Source organism: Polyodon spathula, chromosome 13 (assembly GCF_017654505.1).
Source record: "Polyodon spathula isolate WHYD16114869_AA chromosome 13, ASM1765450v1, whole genome shotgun sequence".
In the NCBI taxonomy this organism is placed as follows: Eukaryota; Metazoa; Chordata; class Actinopteri; order Acipenseriformes; family Polyodontidae; genus Polyodon; species Polyodon spathula.
The window spans coordinates 42116875-42142163 of NC_054546.1; the positions used below are offsets into that span (position 1 = coordinate 42116875).

At 41.1% G+C, this 25289-nt stretch overlaps 2 protein-coding genes across 5 annotated transcripts in view; both read left to right on the forward strand.

Moving 5' to 3' along the window:
* The window catches only part of nlrc5 (NLR family, CARD domain containing 5), a 38485-nt gene extending 21239 nt beyond the window's left edge, over positions 1 to 17246 (forward strand). The window contains exons 26-52 of one of the 4 annotated variants that reach the window (XM_041268861.1): positions 214 to 297; positions 628 to 711; positions 1164 to 1253; positions 2199 to 2264; positions 2423 to 2503; positions 2837 to 2920; positions 3599 to 3682; positions 3825 to 3908; positions 4256 to 4342; positions 4989 to 5069; positions 5453 to 5506; positions 6088 to 6171; positions 6536 to 6619; positions 6961 to 7044; positions 7376 to 7459; positions 7782 to 7868; positions 10705 to 10788; positions 10902 to 10985; positions 11347 to 11430; positions 11816 to 11899; positions 12305 to 12388; positions 12778 to 12861; positions 13479 to 13562; positions 14058 to 14141; positions 14311 to 14394; positions 14965 to 15048; positions 15466 to 17239. In XM_041268861.1, coding sequence (XP_041124795.1) covers positions 214 to 297; positions 628 to 711; positions 1164 to 1253; positions 2199 to 2264; positions 2423 to 2503; positions 2837 to 2920; positions 3599 to 3682; positions 3825 to 3908; positions 4256 to 4342; positions 4989 to 5069; positions 5453 to 5506; positions 6088 to 6171; positions 6536 to 6619; positions 6961 to 7044; positions 7376 to 7459; positions 7782 to 7868; positions 10705 to 10788; positions 10902 to 10985; positions 11347 to 11430; positions 11816 to 11899; positions 12305 to 12388; positions 12778 to 12861; positions 13479 to 13562; positions 14058 to 14141; positions 14311 to 14394; positions 14965 to 15048; positions 15466 to 15547 — 2224 coding nt within the window. In that variant the 3' untranslated portion in view covers positions 15548 to 17239. Of the gene's footprint in view, positions 1 to 213; positions 298 to 627; positions 712 to 1163; positions 1254 to 2198; positions 2265 to 2422; positions 2504 to 2836; positions 2921 to 3598; positions 3683 to 3824; positions 3909 to 4255; positions 4343 to 4988; positions 5070 to 5452; positions 5507 to 6087; positions 6172 to 6535; positions 6620 to 6960; positions 7045 to 7375; positions 7460 to 7781; positions 7869 to 10704; positions 10789 to 10901; positions 10986 to 11346; positions 11431 to 11815; positions 11900 to 12304; positions 12389 to 12777; positions 12862 to 13478; positions 13563 to 14057; positions 14142 to 14310; positions 14534 to 14964; positions 15049 to 15465 lie in introns of those variants that run through there. The other 3 variants (XR_005951369.1, XM_041268862.1, XM_041268863.1) reach the window with 3 other exon arrangements.
* A 1088-nt stretch (positions 17247 to 18334) lies between these two features.
* LOC121325447 (copine-2-like) overlaps positions 18335 to 25289 on the forward strand; it is a 29279-nt gene continuing 22324 nt past the window's right edge. Inside the window, exon 1 of the mRNA XM_041267923.1 lies at positions 18335 to 18895. The gene's annotated coding sequence lies outside the window, so the exon portion shown is untranslated. The remainder of the gene's footprint in view (positions 18896 to 25289) is intronic.

Consider the following 25289-nt stretch of genomic DNA (forward strand, 5'->3'; position numbering starts at 1 on the left):
CTCATCTTTGAAAATACTGCTAGCTCCACTATTCTCTTGTTTGGTGAAATGAGGTCAAACTGAGATGCCACCAAGCCCAGGCTATACTATATAAGTAGACTTCCTGTTCCGTGCTCTGCAATACTGCATTCTGATCCTTCTTGCAGACACAGTGCACTGTTATGCTGTAAAAAATATTGATTTGATCACTATTGGGTTTCTTCTAATCTACAGGTTAAATGAATATAATCTGGACAAGAAGAACATCGAAAAACTTTCCTGGATACTGGAGCAGTGTTCTCATCTCTCTGAAGTGGAGTAAGTTTACAGCTGTGTGCGTTCATCACTGAGAAACAGTGAGAAACTCGTACCCCAAAGACACACCATTGCTTTAGGGAAAGTGTCAAACATGCCTCTTGAAAGTTTTATCAACAGGGAAATAACACAGGCGCTGTATTTTGTGATTGAATCTTCCCCTTAAAGTGCTACTGTGAAACATTTTAGTTTTCTGCATGCTTTCAGGTGGTTTATTGTTTATTTTCTCAAAGGGTTATTGTTATTTATTGTTTATGAAACAATCATTTTAGTGGTTTCCAAATTGAGTGCAATGCTTGTAGTATAATTTCCCGAACTGAACCTGTGTTTCAGTTTGTCCAGCAATTTACTAAAGGATGAAGGAGTGAAGTGTTTTTTGGATTCCTTACCTAGACTGCAGATTTCAAACGCTGTCAAGTGAGTGTCAGTCTTTCGAAATACTTCAACACTGAGTTGCAATCATAACGTCAATCCAGTAATTTCATAAACCTTTGCTTGAGACTCGAAGAATTCACACAATCAATATATTTCATAAATATTTGTTAGTTAAATAATGCTTTTCAAAACCTTTTTTCTGTGGTTCCTGGGGGTAAATTTCCTCACCAGCATGTTAGTAAATGCCTTCCAATCTTGGCATGTGACTCATTTAGAGCATAATGGCTGCTTGCCATAATAAAACACAAGGGTTCCTTTATACTTCAGGGGTTAGTAATTATGGTCCTGGTTTAGTGAAGCACTTCATCTGGCACAGATCAGTGGTGCAGGTGTTATTGGTTCAAGCACCTCATTTAGAACAAGGCCTAAATAACCTTTAACAAAACAAAATAAACACAGTTTCTCCTCGACCGTCTCTCCCTTTTATTCTGCAGTCTCAACAATAATAAGATCTCCCAAGTCGGGGTCCTATACTTGGTGGATTCTATGAGTATCTGCAGCCGGGTTGTGGAAGTTGAAGTTTGGTGAGATGAATCCTTTTTTTTTATTGTCTCTGCCTGTGCAAGAATGGCATTGGTCCAGGCAGTGAATGTGAAACCACATCGTACACATGCGCGTTACACTTTCAGTTTCTGTGCATTCTGTTCAGAACTTTCTGTTTGGTTTTGCTCTTCATGGTTGATCTATTATGAATCTGATGTGTGATCCCTGCCTTTCCCTTTGTTTTCATTTTACCATGCCATGCACATTTCCTTTATATAGCGTTCTTTATATGTAAACATCCTGGGGCACTTTACAAAAACAAACAGCAGGCCAAAAGTGATCCAACCTGCTCTCCAGTGAAAGGCCAAAGCAAAGAGATACGCTTTGAGCTTAGATTTAACACAACCTGCCAGTGAGATTCAAAGCGTGGGAGTGTGAGCAGTAAAAATACTGTATGTTATTAATCTAGTTTTTCTTTTAATAACCAAGAGGCCATCATTTGCAGATCTCAAAGTACAAGCCGGTTTGTAGGGAGTAAGTAACTGATGAGACAGGTAGGGCCACAACCATGAATAGCCTTGCAAGGGAGGAGCAGTGGTTTGAAATCAATGCTGTGCTTCACAGGAAGCCAATGAAGTGACCTTCAAACTGGGGAAATATAGCAAATAGACTTAGTGTGTGTATGTATTCTTGCTGTTGCATTTTGTGTCTGTTGCAATCTGCAAACAGGGAACTACAATAATCAACCACAGAGGTTACAAAAGCATGCCATTTTATGAACTAATCTAGTCTTGTTTGCTTGTTTTCAGTGCCATTGTATGAACTGATCTAGTCTTGTTTGCTTGTTTTCAGTGCCATTGTATGAACTGATCTAGTCTTGTTTGCTTGTTTTCAGTGCCATTGTATGAACTGATCTAGTCTTGTTTGCTTGTTTTCAGTGCCATTGTATGAACTGATCTAGTCTTGTTTTCTTGTTCATTACGCAGCTTGGGGACAGAAGAGAAATCCCTCATCAGGTTTATCCAGGGAGAGGAAAGGATCGGGGCTGTCAGGTAACAGAAACAGCAGCATTGAGATCGGCCACAGTTTAGATCATTAAAATAGACCCCGTAGTTCCTCAATACACTACTAGAGTATAACTACAGTGTTAATATAGAACACTCCACATGCATGCAGAGGCAGTATTCCAAATCCAGGTGTTTTATTTTAGGAGTATTTTGCAAGGCGACGGTCCTTCTGTGTCAGAGAGGGTCAAGGCAGGACCTTGTGCTGCAGTTCCCAGACACATCAGGTGTGTTGGCTTCATTCTTGTATTCTTGTGCTGATTTTTCTGATAGGGGTTTTTAACTGTATTGCCTGCATTGCTTTAGGGCTGCAGACTTTAGTAATACCTGTGTTTGTATAGCACCTGCATATTTAACAAAACGTTGGTTTGTTTCGTTAATGAAGAACTGCCTATACACTTCATTCCTATTTCGATATGTGTGACACATGTGGGCGAGGATAGTATAAGAATGATCAGAATTTAAAAAGTAAGCCCATGATAAGAAAGTGCTCAGTATTGTATACCCAGGTGTGTGCACGTTGTTCAGTATCCTCTGTGTAACTGTGTCCTCTCTTGCAGTCTCAAGGAGTGTAGCTTTGGGCTGGAACACTTAGTGAAGCTGGCTGGCATTCTGGAGAGGAGCCCCAACTTAGTGACGCTGGAGTGAGTGTTGAAACAGAGTAGCACAGCAGAGCATGTAACACACAGACAAATCAGCTTGAAGCAAGTTCAATGTGCTGCTTGGAGCTTTTCAAATACTTTTTCCTTCCCTTTGTTTGATTAATTTTTTTTTTTTTTTTATCCGTGCTGCTTAGTCCAAAGTACAGTTTTTTTTTTAATATTTACTTGGCTTGCCTCGAACTTTTATTAAATAAACTTAAAGTAGGGTTATATTAAAAGTATTGTTATATTACTTAATGTTTATCCAGTAGGGGTGTGCTGATACCTGTACTCGCACTTCAAGAAGTATTTATCGGCAGGTATTAAATAGATCCATTCATTACTGTGTTTCAAAACCAGAACAGCTGTCCTTCCCTCAGCTTTACAATTGAGTACCAATCTACATCAACTAAGTTCCACATGGAGTGTTTTAAAAGCTACCAGGAAGTGAATTTTCCACTCATCCGGGGTGCTTACATTTTTACCCTCGGAAACGAGGTACAGCAGTATGGCAGTTAAAATTAGAGAAAAAATCACTTCCAGATGGCTTTTAAAACCATGGATGTAGAAATGAATTCCCATTGATTGGTCCTCAGTTGTTAAGGCGAGGGACAAGGCAGTTGCGAGTGGATTATCAACACACCCCTCGTACCCAGTCTTTTATTTTCTCCTCTTTTTTAGCCTGTCCTATAACACACTAGAGAAGGAGGGGCTTCCAGCTCTGCAGAATGCATTGGCTAATCTGAAATCTCTGAGGAGCCTGCTGTGAGTGTTATTAATGTACCTCAATGCACGTGGTATACCTGTACTATTAGATTACACTTCAACTCCCATTTCCTTCTTGAATAGTCTGGCTGCATTAGAATATTACAGGCGCTGTGTGTTTTATGTGTCTTTTCTTTACCAGAATAAGGAACAATGGAATGACTTTCGAGGCTGTTGTAGATCTTGTCCGAGAGTTAAACAGCTGTCCGGATGTGCTAACAGTAAGGTAAGATCCACGCGGTACATGAGCACGACTGCATGACGCAGGCAGAGAGGTCTGCTTGCATGGATCAATGCTGTGTCGAGATTCACTCTGCCCTGTTACGGAGGGATGCATTGATGAAGTTAAATATTTGTCTGCTTTTTGTATTAAATTCACATAAATGATTAAGAATCCTGCCTTCATTCATTTCTCTTTCTGCATGTGCCCGTCACCCTGAGCTTTCAACCTCTTATCCTTCAAAGCCCTTATCATCTTCAGCATGCCATCATTTCAGGTGTGATTGCTTCTAGCTGTGAACCTGCCTGCGTTGTTTTCATTTTAACATACAATGATCTTGTTGTTAATGTCAGAATTGAAGAGCCATGGATTCAGTCTGAAGGGGCTGTTGGTCTAGTGTCCACGTGCATTCGGCTCAACTCAAACATAATGGAGATCAGGTAAGCTAGTCCTTATTAAGTGCTGAGGGTTCTAGCCTTCAATAACTTTTTTTTCTAGATTTGGAATCTGTCTTGCTTTCATTCAAATCCAGTGACAGAATCTCAATTTCAAAAGCCCCCCATGCTCAGTTTGTGTAACAAGATCTGTGAGCGTTTCCCTGTCCATTTTCATTGTTTGATGATGTGTCAATATGCTCTTGCGTTTCTTGTCAAATGTTAGGGGAGTTCACGACTTCTCAGTGCAGAGCTGCTGTTTGCTTTGCATATCGTTTTGAATAACAGTTTGAATATTGTTATGAATAATGCATATCCTGCATTGGCCACTGAACTAATAATTTCTTTGATAGGCTGTTACAGGAAGTTATCTGTGGTGCCCTTTAGCTCTTAAACTCAGAAACCCATTTCAGGATGTTGGCACTAACTAACGCTCGCCTCACCAGCCATCTACAGTATATTGTTTGGATGTGCAAACGTAAATAGTAACATCTGTTTCTTTAAATTTCCACTTACGCCTGAAGAAACTTTTGAGGTCTTGCATATCTTAGTTAATCTAATAAAGATCTCTTTTGAGGGTTGAAGTATGATTAAGGTTAATGAGTGCTGTGAACTCGTCTTCATGTAAACGGGTATGTTCTTTCATTCTCAGGGTTCATAAAAACACTGTCCACATCACAATGGAAAACCCAAATCTACCCACAACAGGAAATACGGACTCTGCAGTCCACAGGTACAGCATCACTGTCTGACAGTCTTCCACTCTTTGCCTGTTGCTTTGTTGTTGTTTATTGAACACGGAGCAGTACTTGTGTAAGAGGTTCATGCCCAGCCCTGTTACATCAGTGCCATGACCCAGATCTCAGGTTAGAGGGGGAAGAGTATGACAGGCAGTGTTGTGCGATGCACTGTTGTTATGGATTGTGTACAGTCCCCTGTTGGTCGGATGCCATGAGGTTAGAGGCTCTAAAACCAAGAATGCAAACGAGCTTGTTCATACCCTGCCTCCACCCTGTTACACTTGCAGAATCCCAGAAGGCATGTAAAATCCTGACAATGCTTCTAAACAGAATGGGTGTTGACTTTATTAACTGTGCCTTGTGGTTTGTGTTGCAGAGATCTTGGCTCCAGAGCTAGTGTATATGCAGGGAGTCCTGTGAGATTAATTAGGTAAGAACAGTTTTGTTGTAACGATACAAGGCGCTACAAGTCTTTTATTAAATCCTGTTTATTTAATTGAAGAATAGTGTTTGTTTCACAGTTTAAGTAAATTTGAAATCAGCTCATTCTTACTGAAGGTCTCTTTTATGGCAGTTTTCTAGTTTTGTGACATTAATTTCTATTACAAGACAGCATAGCGCTATTGAACTAGGGCTCTGCACATACTCGCACCCATGCTCGTAATTGCTTTGAAGAAGTGTTTATCGGCAGGGATTAAATGCATCCATTCATTAATGTTAAAAGTGTGGAAGTTAATTGCCATGGATTGGTACTCAGTTGTAAAGGCGAGGGAAGGACAGCTTTTCTTCTTTTGAAATCGACACATTACTGAACGGATTTATTTAAAACCTGCCATTAAAAACTTCTTGAAAGCAAGAAGGAGTATCACCCTACTATTGACACTTAGGAGTAAAACAAGTTGTTATCTTTCTATCACAGGTCAAAAACACTGGAGATTTCCATAGGGTTTTGAGTCACTTGGTATATTATTCCAGTATAGTGACTTGTTGTTTTCTTGGTATATTTCACAGCTTGATTCATTGTGGATTACAAGACCACAATCTTCCTCTTCTTGCATTCCTTGGCAAACACTGTTTGCAGCTACAGGAACTGGAGTAAGTGTTGTGTTCACACTCTGTGGCAGCCAGTGCACTTACTGTGGCAAGCTGCGCTGTGCTGTGAATGGGAACCTTTGTGACATGTATCTATTCAAACTGTACCCTGTCCTGCCATCATGAGATAACAGTATTTAGAATCCCAGTGAGACATTCCTCTTGTACTGCATATTCTAATTACACACATCCTTACAGAGTAACTCTACTGTAACTACAATTAGTGCTGTTATTGAAGTGCGGGGTGATTGTTTCACTTTGATTTAGCGTCTCTTGGTAGAAAACACATGTATATGTTTATGAGTGGTCTTGTACTGTATTGTACTGTACTGTGTTTGAGCTCTAAGCACGTCTTTCCATTGTCCAGTTTGTCTCACAGCAGCATTGGAAGCACGGGAGCAGTCACCTTGTCACAGATTCTCCCTTCTCTAGGGAGACTGAAGAAACTCAGGTGAGGAAGTCTGTGTTACTACCAACGTTGCCCAGGGAGCGGTTTCCTAGTAACACTTCATGTGCTTGTGTGAGCACATGCTTGGTAATACTCCCAGTTACAGGAAGCACCTTACAGGGTAATCAGAGAATACTCTTCAGTTAATCATATTGTACTGTATATATTATATTATAGTGAATCCATCATATTTCACTTTGTATCTTCCAATGATCCTCCTAAAATAATGAAGCTCCTATTGTGATATTATTCAGTAATTACACAGTTACACGGAAACATTAATAATTACATTATTACACTGCAGTAACCATATAGTTACATAGTAACTGTTATATATATTTCAGCCTTGAGTCCACACAAACCACAGCATATGAAATGGTGCAGTTGGCTGCAGGTCTGTCCAGGTGCCTCAGTTTAGAAAGCCTGAAGTAAGTACCAGAGGAGTTTAATCCTTACCCCATTAAATCCGTTGTCCTTAATCCTTACCCCATTAAGCGATATTGTCTGTAATCCTGAACCCATTAAATGCCGTCTCCTAATTTGAGGACAGGCTACTTTGTAACATTTTTAACCAGCATCTACCTGTTAATTAAATGTTCTCTTTCACTGTATTGTTTTACTCTAATGTTGCTAACTGGAAAAAAGTCAAGTCTAAATATAATGTGTCAAATGACATGAATACAGTCTGTGTTCTGATTTTTTCGGATTTATACATTGTGCACAGATAGAAGATGTTTGACTTTGTTTTGCTCACCCTAGTTTGTCACACAATAAGATTGGGGATGCAGGAGCGACTGCAGTGGCTGATCTCCTACCAGGAATGTCTCGACTCAGACAGATAAAGTACGCATTGAATATGAGCATGATGTACTGAATTGTATTTACACACAGTACAGTATTACAGTATGAGTATCCCTATAAATAATGACTATAGCAAAAGCATAGCAAAATGAAATCATTGTAAAGCATAGGTAGGCATTATAAAGCACATAGCGGGATGATAAATCAAGTTAAAAACATGACAAACCATTGCAAACTGCACAGTATCAGCAGGGGAAAAGCATAGGAAAACTGCAACATTACCTTGCAAATTGACCATGGTATTCTTTTATAAGGGTATGTTGAGTTGCTATGTCACTGCTTTTGCCTGTTTGTTTTTTTTCAGCATTTCCCGTTGCAGTACTGTTTCCTCCACGGGGGGGTTAGTGGTTGTTCAAGCACTTTGCAAGTGCACCGCCTTAGAAGAGATCAAGTAAGCGGTGCCATTTCTGCAGAGCTGTTAATGCCTGGTCATTTTTACGTTGCATGTGGCCACCTAGTGGTTGGTATTGGTAATACTGTATCTGCACACACTGACTTTACCATTGAACGTTTCAGGGCAAGGGCAAGGGCATGTTCTCAAAGTCTTGTAAATAAGTGGATCTTAACGGTAGGCATGTAATCGAATGGCTGCAAGCAGTGTACTACAGTAGTCACACAAAGCCCTGGTTCATTCTTATTACACTATGTAACACAATTTTTGTTCCTGGGTAGTAAGTGTTATTTCCTAATTGCTTATGCCTCAAAAGTATAGAAAATGGCTATTATTCCCCACAGACTTTGCTTTTGTGACCAGGACAGTGATATTTCAAAATGTACCTATGAGAAAAATGAGAAAATGGGCGAATTTGTGTCTTTTCGTTCACATAAAGTCAGAAAAAAACAACATATGAATCCAAATTAACATGTATTTATACTAAAGTAATACAAAAATGACTACAAAAGATTTAGAAGTGAGTAGTTTTTCGAGATTTACGATTATACTGTAAATCACTTTCATGAATCAGCCCCCAAATGTAGTCTCCCATCATGTTCTCGTTATACTGTCCTTGGTAGCGGCGTTCAAAGTCCAGTATATCCTGGTGGGTACGCTCCCATGTTCTCCTTGAATTTATCAAGATGAGCATCAAGGATATGGACTTTGAGGGACATCCTACAGCCCATTGTGCCGTAGTTCTTCACCAGAGTCTCAACCAGCTCCACATAGTTTTCGGCCTTGTGATTGCCCAGGAAGCCCCGAACCACTGTGACAAAGCTGTTCCAAGCTGCTTTCTCCTTACTAGTGAGCTTCTTGGGGAATTCATTGCACTCCAGGATCTTTTTTATCTGTGGTCCGATGAAGACACCGGCTTTGACCTTTGCCTCAGACTGCTTAGGGAAGAAGTCTTGAAGGTACTTGAAGGCTGCCGACTCCTTATCTAGAGCTCTGACAAATTGTTTCATAAGGCCCAATTTGATGTGCAGTGGTGGCATCAGCATCTTCCAGGGGTCCACCAGTGGCTCCCACTTGACGTTGTTCCTCCCCACAGAGAACTCGGTCCGCTGTGGCCAGTCCCGCCTGTGGTAGTGCGCCTTGGTGTCCCTGCTGTCCCAAAGGCAAAGATAGCAGGGAAACTTGGTAAAACCGCCTTGGAGACCCATCAGGAATGCCACCATTTTGAAGTCTCCTATGACCGCCCAGCCATACTCATCATACTTCAAGGCGTCCAGCAAGGTCTTGATGCTGTTGTAATCCTCTTTGAGGTGCATCGAGTGAGCCAGGGGAAGAGACGGGTACTTGTTACCATTATGGAGCAGCACGGCTTTGAGGCTCCTGGATGAGCTGTCAATGAAGAGGCGCCACTCATTCTGGTTACAGGCGATTCCGATTGCCTCGAACAGACTGGTCACATTGTGGCAGAAGCAGAGCCCATCTTGACGGGTGAAGAAGCTGGAAAAAGGTTGGTGACGCTTCCTCTGATCTGCGACTTGCACACTTTCATCCAACAAGTTCCACTGCTTGAGCCTAGACGTCAAAAGCTCGGCATTGGACTTGGTGAGACCAAGATCTCTAATCCAGTCGTTGAGGTCTTTTTGGTTGGGGTAGTATGGGTTTCTCTCCTCAGCTCCACCTCTGAAATTGTCATCTGGATCTACAACATCTTCCTCGCTCTCTGACTTGCTGCTCTCTTCTAAAGACGGCTGCTCTCTCTCCGGAGGAGTGGGTACGGGGAGCTCATGGCAGTGTGGCACCGGGGCGATGGATGAAGGAAGGTCCGGATACGTGATAGCAGGTGCATTCTTGCCAGTCCGACGTTTGGAAGGGTCCACCATGCAGAAGTAGCAGTTGCTTGAGTGGTCAGTGGGTTCCCGCCAAATTCTTGGGATAGCGAACTTCATGGCTCTCTTTTCCCCTCTGTACCATCCTACAAAAATACATTTATTTCACCCATGACTAATGTGTAAGAGATTCTCGCAACATTTTCATATATGATATATTTTTTCAATAACATTGAAAATTGTAAAACATTTTAAAATTAAAAACTTTTACAATTTTAAAAATTTTAACAAATTTTATAACATAAAATTCCAAGCAACAATTGTCCATCTTACCTTCCAGAGTTTTTTTGCAGTGCTCGCAGGTGAAATGAGGTGCCCAGGGTTTGTCTTGATCCCCGACAGGCATGCCGAAATATGCCTTGTAGGCCTCACACATCTTAGCAGATGCTTCCACAGAGTACTTTTTCGCTCTTGTCCTGATAAATTGGCCGCAGACATAGCAAAATGCGTCTGCCAGATGCTTGCAGCCTCTTGATGCCATCTCAGAAAAATGCAGATATGTATCCACTTAGGCAGCTGGAACTAAACTGAACTGGTGGGCTTAAGGCCCCTGTATTTATACTACTATTTATATTACTGGAAAGTTCTAGCAAGTTCTAGAAGTTACTCCAAGTTTACTCAGCACTGAATCTATCTGGAATGTTCTGGAAAATAGGTAAATTTCAAAATATCACTGTCCTGGTCATAAAAGCAAAGTTTGTGGGGAATAATAGCCATTTTCTATACTTTTGAGGCATAAGCAATTAGGAAATAACACTTACTACCCAGGAACCAAAAAAAAAAAAAAATTGTTACACTGTGTTATCATCACTTTCAGTAACTTCAACAACAAACCAAACCGTGATATCATAGATCTGCGATAATCAGCTGTCTCTTTTTTTATTCAAACAATTAGTCTCTTGCATAGATATATGTCTGAGTATTTCATAAGTATCTCTTGTTGGATACAGCTTGGACGCACTGCAGCTTGATCCCCGGGGGATTACCTGCCTCGCTGAAGCACTCTCAAGTATGACGTCAGCGAAGAAGTTAATGTGAGTACGACATCACGCTGTCACACAAGTAATAGGGAAGGCGTACAGCCTAGTAGAGGAACAGTTCATCTCCTGTGTCATCGCTCCTCACGTTGGGCGCGTTTCTGTTTCAGTTTGAGTGAAGTCAACACAAGCGCTGAGGGCGGCGTTTACCTGGTGGACTCCCTGAAGGGGTGCACCCGAATTGAAGAACTCGAGTAAGTTCCCTGTTATTAAAATCTATTTTGGCAAAGAATATTGTGCAATTATAAATTGTGGATCCACAGGGAAGGCAATGGGCAGGAAGGTCAAATCTCAGATGATGCATGCACCCCACACAACTGGAGAAAAGGAGGTACAGTCATAGCACTGTTGAAGTGCATTGTGTAATATCCTCTAGCATTGCACTGGCAGCTGTTTTTGCTGAAAATAGATTTTGTGAATTAATAATAAAGCAACAAGGAAACGCATTTGAAATAAAAGCAAAAAATAAAAAGAACTGTATTCTAATCAAACTCCACAATATATGTTTGTTATGCTTGCTTGTCATTCCTTGTTTTTATTTATTGTTTCTTACAGTCTGGGAAACAATCAGATCGGGGACAAGGGAGCTCTTAAACTGGTCCAGCACATTCCTGGCTGGAAGAATCTTCGAAAAATCAGGCAGGTTACCAATGCAGCTCTATCAGCACTCTGAGGAATCAGAGGAGAGCTTTCAGTGGCAGACGAGATCAGCATATTGATTACTGGAATTATAATGCATGCACATTGATCGAATGAGCAAACCTATAGAGTCACATCCAGAATTATAACATGGGCTTCTGGAAAGACCAAAATCACATTTTTAAAAGCAAGTTCTGCACATTCCTTTCAGCTCTAGTTATTATAAACAGTATATATATATATATATATATATATATATATATATATATATATATATATATATATATATATATATATATATATATATAAATAAGAAGGGGTCTCAGTGATGCTAATACACTCTGCTTTATTTATATTGATGACATTTAATCTGTTATTTCTTCAGCCTGTCTCAGAACAGCATTGGTGACGCAAGCGGAAGGAAACTTGCAGACGCTCTTTCAAACTGCAGACTTATTGAAGAGATCTGGTAAAGACAGCTCATTTATACATATACACTTGTTTACACTAGCAAGAGATAAAAAATAACTGGGGACAGAGCTTCCCTTATTTCGAGGGAAAGCATGTTCCAAAGATGATGCGGGTAACTGGCGAAAGCCAGATCTCCCATTGATCAGAGCCTTGTTTTTAGAACAACCAGCAATCATTGGTCACCAGAGCTTGGGGCAAAGTCTGTAATACAATGACTTGGAGTCACAAAGCTCTTTATTTCAAATTGTCATCAGCACAGTTCTTTCACAAATGAAACAAGCTCCCAATAAAGTTATTAAACCAGAAATAAAAAGCATAGACATTTCATTCAAGGGCTTGCAAGTAGTCTTTAAGTTGTAGTTGTTAATGTACTTTAAAAAAAAATGTTATTATATTTATTTAGTTTGGCAAATAACAGCATTGGTGATGAAGCTGCAGTTAAGCTGGCTGATGTCTTACCCATCATAACACACCTAAAGGTTTTAAGGTAAGCCTTTACTTGCTGCAGAATCGTGCACGTTCAGTTTAGAACGAGTAACTGCAAATATCTGCGTTGTGTTGTGTGCAAGATATGTATTGAGTGAATCGCAAAATGCATGCATGCAGCACTTTAGAAAGTTTTAAAGATATTTTTGAGTGTGCTTTTGAAAGAACAAGTTACATTGAGTCCTGCTAGTTTTAAAGTTTCAGATTTGTAGATCTAGCACATTGTAATTACCCTATACCGTTAAGCAATGTGCAGACACTAGTACTTTAGCGCCACCTACTGGATTTCTCCGTGCCTGTACCAGCAATCTGTGTCTGGACTCTGTACTGCCTCTGGGCCTGGATTAGCATCACATCAGAAGTTACATTCATGTTTTGTGCTCTTGTCAGTCTTCAGGCTAATAGAATCACTCCACATGGTGGCTCCAAACTGGCCCAAATGCTTCCCACTTGTAAACAGTTGGAGGAAATCAGGTAAGAGCAACTCTCCAGCCCTCTCTAGACTTCCAGTTCAGCACTGCATGCTTTACAGGGGCTGCTTGCTTCCGCTGTTCCATATCTAATACCCAGCGATTCAATATTATATTGGAACTTCGCTGTTTGGGCAAAATACTCATTCAAATTGGATTTAAAAAAAAAAAAAATCAATACTTTTGTACAATAATTACGTGCATAATTAATGAGCATTCTCGAAACACAAGCACGATTAAACCCTTTGTATCCTGGATCCACAGGTAGGGTTCTATAGTAGAAAACAGGATATTTGTGAAAGATTTTGTTCAGTTTTTCCACTTTGATAAAAGACACAGCAGGGTAACTACTCTGTGGGCAATGGAGGCCCATGGCAAACAGGAGTTGCCTTGGAGACGGTGCAAGAACAATACCTAGAGCAGCTTTGAGCCTGCTCTTGGGTAGGACACACTCCCATCGACTGAGACAGCGATGGCTGCGTTTACGCTACCAAAAGGGGCTCCCTGATGTCACGAGGATATTTCAGGTCCACAGCATCCTGAAGTACCTTCAGCTCTTTGTTTTACCGTCAGCATTGTTCAGATTTTTCAAAACCTTGTGCATTTATTTTTATCCTCCAGTTTGTCACAAAACACGATGGGAAGAGAAGGAGCGATTCATCTTGCAGACGCGCTGCCGCGTATGAAGTCTTTAAAGAGACTGGAGTAAGCTGTTTAAACTCAAAGCCAGCTTCCTTGCTGTCATGGATCTGTAACCACAATGCAAGCAGGAGATTTTCCGCGTTCTTGTTTTTGAGATTGAAAGTGACCTAGTTAAATTCCTCTTAAATGTAGGGTATCAGAGCGGAAATGTGTGTCACTTAATTTAGCAACTTCTTAAAATAAAAATAAAAAACTGGGAAATGTTCTGTTCAAGTTGCTTTGGATCAGAAAAAAAAAAAAGATTCCGATAATTGTCTGTATGGAGGTCTGGAACAGAGGTGTCCAAACTCAAGGCAAAAATAGTCTATAACCCACATTCAGGAACAAGTGCGTTCTGTCAGTATGAATAAGTACATTGACTTAACTGAGCACTAACATTCAAGGGATGTTTGTGAGTGTGCATTATGTATGATTTGTTACAGATAGCCCAGAGGCATTTGTATGGATTCACTGCTATTATTTGATTTATTTTCTGAACACTGCTGTTTCTGTTCACAGTCTGAAGCTGATAAACATCAGTGACAATGATTCTATCCACCTTGCTGCCTGCCTTGGCCACTGCCCTACCATTGAAGAAGTCAAGTGAGTGTGATGTTACCTTTCTGCATTGACACTGTTTCATCAGAGTATTGTTGCAGTTGGTTCACTTTTTTGCACAGCAATACTGTAGATACACAATGACGACAAACCAGTCCCGCACGAAACTCTATCAATCATCTCTTTTCTTTCACACATGTCATGTTGATTTCAGTCTGTCCTGGAACAACATTGGAGATGATGCTGCGCTTAAGATAGCGGAGATTCTGCCCAGAATGAACAGACTGAAAGGACTGGAGTGAGTAGCAGGAACAAGAACACATTCTGTGTACAGTGAAACCTGTGTCATCCAGCCCCCCTGCATGCCAGCATGCCTTCCCACAGCCCCCCAGCTGCTGAGCACAGGCCTGCTCATAGTCTTGAGGTCTGTCTGGAAGGTAGAAATCCCCAGGTGTTCTTGTGAATCCTGTGTCTGTTAATAAGTTCATTTACAGCACATTCATGAGCATTCATGTTTTTTTAATTAAGTTGCTAAGACCACCAGCATGGCTTGGTTTCTAAATATACATTCTAGCAGGAATTCTTAGTCTCAGTGTTGTGGTAATGCCATGAATAAATATGGAGACGAGTGGATTGCTTCCTGCTATCCTCACAGGTGTAATACACACAGCCCTCCAGGTATTTTCCTGCAGGATTTGCAAGGTTCCAGATTTGTGCCCTAGTACAAATATTTCTCACTTTGTAATGTTGAGTGGTTGAAGAAGTTATTTAGCACTTGATATTCCTACAGTGGTATCAATAAAAAAAAATCTGTAGTAGAAAAATTGACACAAGAGAGTACAAAAATGAAACGCTTTGTATTTTGCAGTTTGGAGTGTAATAATATTACAGAGTTGGGGGTGAAGAAACTAGCGGAGAGACTCTGGAATTGCTCTGCAGTGAAAGTACTGAGGTGAGTGATTCAAAAAGTTACTTTAGAGTCTCTTATTTCAAAAAGGATATCTGAAGAGCTGAAGAGGCTAGAAATAAGAGACACCCCACACACGATACATTAGTATTACACAAGTGTTATAGATCACAAAAACTCATACTGTAGCCCCTACTGGGCTGCTTTTTTAAAGCTGTTCTGCATTTGCTGTGCTCGGGGTGACATTTGTACACAGGACAGTAAGATGTGAACTGGGATTTTGACGATCATTTCTTTATTTCCACTGTAATTTATAATGATCACTATATATATATATATATATATATATATATATATATATATATATATATATATATATATATATATATATATATATTATATTACAGTATAATTGCTCAATAATCCTTTACTTCTTTTCTGCTCAAATATTTCTTCATTTAGACTGTGGAAAAACCAGATTCCAAAGGAAGTCGCTCAGGCTCTCCAGGATAAAGATTCAAGACTGAATTTCTCTTCCATATGACACACCCCTGTCCAGCACTGTGGCGTGGCAGAGTGAGACTACTATAGAGCTATTTCATTGCACTGGATCTGTTCAACAGATGAAATCTAATGAATGTGATGACTGGTTTCATTGAAACCTACTGTAATCCCAAAAAATGAAAGCACTTTAGATATCCTGTTTGCACTGCTGATGTATTACGATTGTAAATGCAAGGTATTATTTAAAAACGTCTTGACTGCTGTTATTTATGCTGTGTACAGCAGGGCTCGTCTGCATTCATGGCTGTAGAGCCTTTACTCTCATCTTATCTGACCGCCAGGGACCAGAATCCATAACGCCAGTGCATCACCCGGCACTGCCCCTATGCAAATATAGAGCTGCAAAGCCAAGACATTTAACCTAAGGCTCTTGTGTCTGTAACTGCTGCTGTCCTGCCTTTAGCAATAATGACATTGCATATATATGTAGATAGATAGATAGATGGATAGATGGATAGATAGATAGATGGATGTGTATTAGCTCGTTCTGAGCTGAAAAACATCAGGTTCTATTGCTGTTCAGAAGGCCAGGCTCAGCAGCCTCTTTTACATGAAGAGCAAGCCGAGAGCAAAGACACATTGCAAAACAGACAGTAACGTGGCTGCTGGGTCTCTGAGTGAACTGGAACATTGTTTAAAATGTATATTTATGTTTTATTTTTTTTTTAATTTATTTTTTTACTAAAAGTCTGTAGGAATCCAGTGGCATTCTGATCCCTTGTAAAAGTGTGCGATGGTAAAATAGCTGTTGCCTCAGATTTTACCATGCTTATACCATGCATGTACAGTACTGTCACTCTCTTTACTGTTGTTTTTGCAGTCATCCGCAATGCTAAGCTCACATGCTTTGACCAGTTTTCCCTTTCTTTCCAATGCTTTCCCGTTTCCCTTTCCACCACACTTTGCTGTGCTTTCCCCATGGTATACACAGTGAGCTCTTATAAGGGATGGATGAATAATTGAAAGCACCGGAAGACTAAGGGTAGCTCTGTCTTTGTGTTAGTCACTAAAGAGTTCTGTTTCAGAGAATGTTTGTGTGAGTCTTCATTTTTGTGATCAAATTATTTTGTCAGCTTCCTTTTTTCATAAAAAAAATATATTGTTTTTGCTCAATTCACAAGTCTTGTTTGTGTGTGTGTGTGTCCCCACAAGCGCTATAAATATCGGGTTCTGGGCATTGAACACTGAAGTCAGTTTAATAAACACATCCAGAACTTAAAAACAAAGAATTCTAAGGTTAAACTAGAAGAGACCATGTACTTGAGCTTCATATCGTTTTAACCAAGTTTAATAAAATGCCTTTGCATAGCGAAGCTAATGTCACTTCTCACTTTATTTATTCTGAGCCAACATATTTTAAAATCTCTTTGCTCACTTGTATTTGATAAACACACATTTCATGCTCCATTTCTATTGTATCTGTGAGAGTGGTTAACTGGCATCAAGACTCCACTTATAGATAATAATAAAAAATAAAAACCATACTGAAATATAAAGATATTCAAATGTGTAGGTGGGCATTACCCTCTGCTACCAGAAGATGGCAGTGTTGTAACAGTCTAAAAACCACTGGTGCTGCTGCTATCAACGGAGAAAGGGGTCAGTGTCCGGCTTTCTAAAATAACAAAATAAAATAAAAACTTTGGAATTCTGCCCGCTGTGCATTGACTGGGTCTGTTTTTTTTTTTTTTTTTTTTTTGTTTGTTTGTTTTTTTTAAATTAATATTACGTGACCCTTTCTTGAAGAGAAGAGTCATCCCTTGGCCTTGCAAAAGACTTTGTTTTGAAAATTCATCATAACTTTATTGGTGCCTGTGGCAGTGTGAAGACCATTGTAGGCTGTTCAGTTGATTTGGCTGAGAAGGGGTTAATGCCAGCTCAAGAAGCCCAGGTGCATGTGGTCAAGTTCAATTGCTAAATTGAGTGCTGATTAACCTGACTACCTGTATAGAAACACCTGGGTCAGTTTGAAAGTGAGTTCCGAGACAGGGCACCCGTTGGGCCGGGATCATGTACTGGTTAAAAAGTTCTGCTGGAAGGTTACGTCTGTCTGTATTTTGTGTGACCATCAGCCACCCTGTTAGTTTAGTTTATTCACTTTGTGCCCGCACAGCCAGCACAAGGAACATCTCAATACTGCAACCGCTAATACAAAGAGAGATCCAGCTCTGCTCCAGGAGTCCATGCTTTTTTGGAGCTATTCACTATTAGTTAGGCTTATCACTTACAATAGTTTTTAATCGTTTTTGTTAAAAGCTGGAGAATCATTATCCACAATTTCTGTATGATATCATTCTTTTAATCATCAAAATATGTATTAGCAGCTAGGGCATAACATAGTATATTATATAATATAATATATATATATATATATATATATATATATATATGAGTACCAAATGAACTGGTTCAAGTTTTAGAATCGTTTCAAATTCTTTAAAAAATCTATGCATTTATTTGAACATATTTTAGACGGTCGTAACCTCACAGACTGTAGGTAACAAGAACGTGTAAGACTGACGTTCCCTGTAAAATGTTATCGGATAACAAACGCCTCAACCATAAGCAAAAGCCAGCCTATATTGGGAACTGCCCATAGCTTGTCTTGCATGTGTCGTCACTTGAACTAGACGCGGTCCATGCTGATTGACCATTATATTTGCATCAGCACGCGTTAACAGCGAGACTGCTCTTTAGTTTGAAGCAAACGAAATGGACTTCATTGAGAACCAGTTTGTGAGCTCTGCCAGTGGGTATAAAGTCAAGGGTCCCAAAGCCAAACTGAAATCGAAAGTACGCACCTCTTGCGAGTATAAAGTACCGATTACACAACAGCAAGCAAGTGTTCATCGTCACGGGATGCAAAAATAAACCGAACGTATTCCACCCTGACTGCGCGTCTACTAGTACCACAGTATATGTAAAACACTAGAGCTAGTGTTTGCAAACATCGCTGGTAGTGCTGCTGTCTGAGTAATGCCCATGCCCTTTTCTGTTTTGAAGACGGCGTTTGAATTAATACACATCACATCAGAGAGAAGTGTTGGTGCTGCTGGAGTCGCCCAGATTGGGCGGAGCTGTTCTGTGCAAACTAAACCAGACAGTATCGCTGCCACAACACAGGCAGAGCAACGGCAACATTATATCGGCTATTAATAATCGAGCTCTGAAAGACAGTTCTTTTTGAAAATGCACTTTTTGGATATAATGCTTTCAACACATGCAGTTTTATAACTAAAATAAAAGACGTTTGCTACTTTGGACTGAACGGGAAGGAGACGGGGGGAAAAGCACCTAAGTACGGGCAGTACATAGTCAGTATTTTCGGGTAAGTAGCTGGCTTCATAAAAGTTCAAAATGAACAGTGGGTATTAAACTACAGTGACAACTCGGGTTGGGTACGAGGGGACGTAGTTTTAAAAAAGGAGCCAAGAGTCAACGCTTTCCCAGAGTAATATAGACTACAACCCTATTTTAGGCTACATGAAGTAAGTGACAGAAGTTGTTATGTGTGTGTTATTTGTTGTTGGCTACAATGACACAAATGTTTGAACGTGCCTGTAAAGAAAGGAAGCAGAAACGAAAGCAATTCGTTTAGATAAAGTAGGACGGGGAGCAGTTTACAGGGAGATATGAAGATGTGTTTGTGCTGTGTGTAGATGCGGGAAGCAGGGAATTCAAATACAAACACACACACGCACGGGGTAATTAACGAGTCAGAAACCTAGACCAAAAATGGGAAGGAAATGATTTTGGTTTACTAATAGCTTGCTTAAATGCATACAATTACAATAGGTGTACAGCCGTTCTGATTCGTACATGGAAATGGCCGTTGCTTTGTCAGCGTCAATAACGGAGCTTCAGTTTAAATCTTACACAATGCTTCAATTCATATCGAGTTGTTGTTGCTTAATGTTTGTACTTGCACTGCAGTAGGCAGCAGTACAGCGCAGGGTTATTCTCGCAGCAGTACAGCGCAGGGTTATTCTCGCTGCAGTACAGCGCAGGGTTATTCTCGCAGCAGTACAGCGCAGGGTTATTCTCGCTGCAGTACAGCGCAGGGTTATTCTCGCTTATTCTCGCAGTACAGCGCAGGGTTATTCTCGCTGCAGTACAGCGCAGGGTTATTCTCGCTGCAGTACAGCGCAGGGTTATTCTCGCTGCAGTACAGCGCAGGGTTATTCTCGCAGCAGTACAGCGCAGGGTTATTCTCGCTGCAGTACAGCGCAGGGTTATTCTCGCTGCAGTACAGCGCAGGGTTATTCTCGCTTATTCTCGCTGCAGTACAGCGCAGGGTTATTCTCGCTTATTCTCGCTGCAGTACAGCGCAGGGTTATTCTCGCTGCAGTACAGCGCAGGGTTATTCTCGCTTATTCTCGCTGCAGTACAGCGCAGGGTTATTCTCGCTGCAGTACAGCGCAGGGTTATTCTCGCTGCAGTACAGCGCAGGGTTATTCTCGCTGCAGTACAGCGCAGGGTTATTCTCGCTTATTCTCGCAGTACAGAGCAGGGTTATTCTCGCTGCAGTACAGCGCAGGGTTATTCTCGCTTATTCTCGCTGCAGTACAGCGCAGGGTTATTCTCGCTGCAGTACAGCGCAGGGTTATTCTCGCTGCAGTACAGCGCAGGGTTATTCTCGCTGCAGTACAGCACAGGGTTATTCTCGCTGCAGTACAGCGCAGGGTTATTCTCGCTTATTCTCGCTGCAGTACAGCGCAGGGTTATTCTCGCTGCAGTACAGCGCAGGGTTATTCTCGCTGCAGTACAGCGCAGGGTTATTCTCGCTTATTCTCGCTGCAGTACAGCGCAGGGTTATTCTCGCTTATTCTCGCTTCAGTACAGCGCAGGGTTATTCTCGCTGCAGTACAGCGCAGGGTTATTCTAGCTGCAGTACAGCGCAGGGTTATTCTCGCTGCAGTACAGCGCAGGGTTATTCTCGCTTATTCTCGCTGCAGTACAGCGCAGGGTTATTCTCGCTGCAGTACAGCGCAGGGTTATTCTCGCTTATTCTCGCTGCAGTACAGAGCAGGGTTATTCTCGCTGCAGTACAGTGCAGGGTTATTCTCGCTGCAGTACAGCGCAGGGTTATTCTCGCTTATTCTCGCTGCAGTACAGCGCAGGGTTATTCTCGTTTATTCTCGCTTCAGTACAGCGCAGGGTTATTCTCGCTTATTCTCGCTTCAGTACAGCGCAGGGTTATTCTCGCTGCAGTACAGGGCAGGATTATTCTAGCTGCAGTACAGCGCAGGGTTATTCTCGCTTATTCTCGCTGCAGTACAGCGCAGGGTTATTCTCGCTGCAGTACAGGGCAGGATTATTCTAGCTGCAGTACAGCGCAGGGTTATTCTCGCTGCAGTACAGCGCAGGGTTATTCTCGCTGCAGTACAGCGCAGGGTTATTCTCGCTGCAGTACAGCGCAGGGTTATTCTCGCTGCAGTACAGCGCAGGGTTATTCTCGCTGCAGTACAGCGCAGGGTTATTCTCGCTTATTCTCGCTGCAGTACAGTTATTCTCGCTGCAGTACAGCGCAGGGTTATTCTCGCTTATTCTCGCTGCAGTACAGCGCAGGGTTATTCTCGCTGATTCTCATTCAGTACAGCGCAGGGTTATTCTAGCTGCAGTACAGCGCAGGGTTATTCTCGCTGCAGTACAGCGCAGGGTTATTCTCGCTGCAGTACAGCGCAGGGTTATTCTCGCTGCAGTACAGCGCAGGGTTATTCTCGCAGCAGTACAGCGCAGGGTTATTCTCGCTGCAGTACAGCGCAGGGTTATTCTCGCTGCAGTACAGCGCAGGGTTATTCTCGCTGCAGTACAGCGCAGGGTTATTCTCGCTGCAGTACAGCGCAGGGTTATTCTCGCTGCAGTACAGCGCAGGGTTATTCTCGCTGCAGTACAGCGCAGGGTTATTCTCGCAGCAGTACAGCGCAGGGTTATTCTCGCTGCAGTACAGCGCAGGGTTATTCTCGCTGCAGTACAGCGCAGGGTTATTCTCGCTGCAGTACAGCGCAGGGTTATTCTCGCTGCAGTACAGCGCAGGGTTATTCTCGCTGCAGTACAGCGCAGGGTTATTCTCGCTGCAGTACAGGGCAGGGTTATTCTCGCTGCAGTACAGGGCAGGGTTATTCTCGCTGCAGTACAGCGCAGGGTTATTCTCGCTGCAGTACAGCGCAGGGTTATTCTCGCTGCAGTACAGCGCAGGGTTATTCTCGCTGCAGTACAGTGCACGGTTAAGAATAGTGTGTATACCGTAGATTCTGAGTCAAGACTCGCAGTGAGTCTAGTACCAGAGTGAAAGGAAGCCCCTCCTATGTCTTTTTTGTTTCCCTTGGCGAGCTAGTTTATAGAACAGCATCTCTGGCATTGGTGTCAAGTAATGCAAACACTGCTGTTTTATTATAGGGGGCTGCAGAAAGTGAGCTATACGGCAACACGTGGTGTTTTAATTTCCATTGCACACCCCGTCTCAACACATGCACGGGAAAGGGAAGCGCTTTGCACGCTAGGGGCAAGGGTGTCAGCATGGGAGTATTGATGCAGCGTGTTCTACTATCTCATGAGTTATTAAAGGTTGGAGTGCCCCATTTTAGAACTGTGTGTGTGTATATATATATAATAGAAAGTCTGGAAGAAGTTCCAGTTGCCCCACCTTTTATGAATGTGAACAAACTGGATAGCCAACAAGAAGAAGTGGAGTGTGCAGACAGGATTAAGGATGCAGCAGACAGACAGATACCACCCAGGAATTTTGTTTTTATAATGTATCATCATAGAGGAACACTGGGGCTTCAATCTGTCATTTTTACACTAGACATCTGAACATATTTCATCACTAGTTTCTTCTTTTTTAAGTGTGATTACAAACAGAATGGAAGAGTGTTAAAACTAACAGGAAGAGGCATCTGAATTACATATAAATCCCATTCATGTGGGAGGAGGAGGTGGGGGGGGGGGGCTTATTATACAACAGTCCATTCATAATCACACTGCACATTTCTTTGAACAGCAATATCAAACATCACTTAAAAAAAATGCTGAAATAAATAACTAGACATCTATTTCTTGTAAGTTTTTTTCCTCATCTACAAAAGCAAAACTGTTGCTACAAAAGATTTTTCCTTTAATTCTTTGTTTTTGAGAAATTTCTAGAAATTATAAATTTCCACTGGGGTATGTAAACCTTTGACTAAAACTGTGTGTGTGTGTGTGTGTGTAGATATATATATATATATATAGGTAGTTATTCTAATAGTTTTTGTGTTGTGATGTTCTTCACCACTCCCCATATATCTGGAGCATTGCAAGGAAACCAGACGAGTACTGATGGAGCGAATGGCCTCCTTTCATTTTAACAATAGGATAAGATAAATCCATGAATCATTTAACAGTGACATTTTAACATTGCAGATTGAACTCCAGATGCAGTATAATATAAAGTGTGTGAGTGACATATACATAAAAAAGTATGCATTTTATTCAGACTGCTAATTCCAGTAAGTGCTCTTTGAAGTACAGTATCCTGGGAAGTGGAGGGGATCAGCAAGCTCTAAAGCTGTTTCCAGTGCCAAATGCTTTTGCCAGGGCAATGGAGCTTTTATGAGCCGACTCTTATTAATGAGAATGAGTTACACACATATTGCTTAAACATTATCATATAGACATAATAATGTAGCACGTACTTACAAACAGAAATGAAGCAGTGGTCAGTTACCTAGCACTATAGAAGAAGCAGGGTCAGTCGTCCGGAATGTATGCTTTTTGAATGCACCTCCAAATGCTGCTGCTTTTTACAGACTTTGCAACTATTTGCATGGAAAGCCTAGTTGCTGGCTTATCTCTGTGTGTCAGGTGAAGGGACTAGTGGGGCTACTTTAAATAATGTAAAAATACAAAATAAACTCTTCCCTTATGACTGTACAGAAACCCAGAATTATATTTTCCCTTATAAAAGTGTGCTCTTTGCCCTTTATTGTATGCACCTGATCCCTCTAGTTTAAAATCCTGATCTTCTTACCATAGACCACATTGAGTAAATGCCTTTCAAATCATCAGCATCATTTCACCACTGCTGGGAAGTACCCTTCTGCTCTCAAACTGCATCCCCTGGATTTGCTATCGCCCCTTTTTGACTAATCCTCATGCAGATGAAGACCTTTGTGCAGAATCAAAGAGAGACCTCTTCACTTCGGATAAGGGCTGTTCATTCATTCCTCTAAGGATGACCACATGCTAGTGCAACACTGAAGGTCTAACTCGTAATTAATAAAGAATATAAAGGGATTAAGGATCTAGGTAAGTGGTGTTTACACATTTGGGCTATGAAGAGTTTCCATTGAGGACATTATGGTTTTGCAGATTACATTGTTGTTGTGACTGGGTTGAGTTTTCCATCACGTCACAGTCTGTTTCTTGAGACCAGATCATGTGGAAGGGATGTACAGTAGCTATTAAAAAGGAAGGTACTAGTTAAAGGTGTGTCATATCTATATATAAGCAGCTTTGCAGCGTGTAAGGAGCAAGCAGTGTGGCGTCCGTGAATTCAGAAAGGTTCGGGGAATTCCAGACCTGGATTAAAATAACAGTGCACATGCTTTATGGGCCCTGCTTTGGGCTGGGGGGTAAGTTTGCTGTTTAATCTGTACAGTAATATTCCAGTTTGTTTCTCCTTTTGCAATTCGATGCTCATTCGCTGCCTGATAGCTAGTTGTTCCACAGTGGACGGAAAGTCAGAATGAATTCCTTTAATACTGCCAGAGTCTGGACTGAGTCTGATTCACGGGTGCCTGCTGTTAACATGTTAGAATCAAGGAAGCGGGGATCTGTGCCATGATTTCCTTTTTTTAATTTGAAATTATTTCTTTGGCCTGAATGTGTTGTTTTGAATTACTGTACTTTGAAGAAAGACAAACTAGTTGGCAACCTTTAATTGGAATTCAATTGTAAACTCTGAACTGTTGTTTTTAAAATTGAACAGCCTTCTTTAAGCCCTTACTTATACTAACTGTCTTTTGTGAAGTGTTCCTAAAACCTGTCAGAGATCATTTATTGAAAGTGATTTGTGTTCAGAGTGTGAATGCTGTCTAATGTAACCCTATTTATTCCAGGTCAGAGACACAAAAAAGAGCAAATGAAGCAATGTTCTCTGTGCCTGAATCCTGAAGGCTAATCAGTCACTTCACTTTAATTAGAGAGGAGTTAAATTGCACTACAGGGCAGTTCTGAAATGCATTCTCCATTGCCTTGACAGCTAAGCACCTAAATATATACTGTAAGAGTGTCATCTGTGAACTTGTTTGCAATGTATTTTTAGTTCAGTGGCTTATTAAAAAAAAATATATATATATATATATATATATATATATATATATATATATATATATATATATATATATATAAAGCTTTAAAAAAAAAAAACAATGCACTCTCCTCTCTCCCAACGCTGTCAGTGGTCACCCTGTAATTGAAGCAAGTGTCACCCAGCACTGTGCCAAGACTAGATTTTCATTTAGTAATAGTGTGTACTTGATGACCAGAAGCAATGGTGCAGTGTGAGTTGAATATTCTATTTATTGGTGCTTTGATTACAGGATTTATGTACAGTACATAATTTGCAGGAGCCAAACAAGCCTTGATAATTAGATGGCTGAGTGAAATTTCACTCTTTCCACATTGGTAAGCCACTTCTGCAGCAGTAAGAGATGGAACAGCCGTCCTGTCCCATCAGC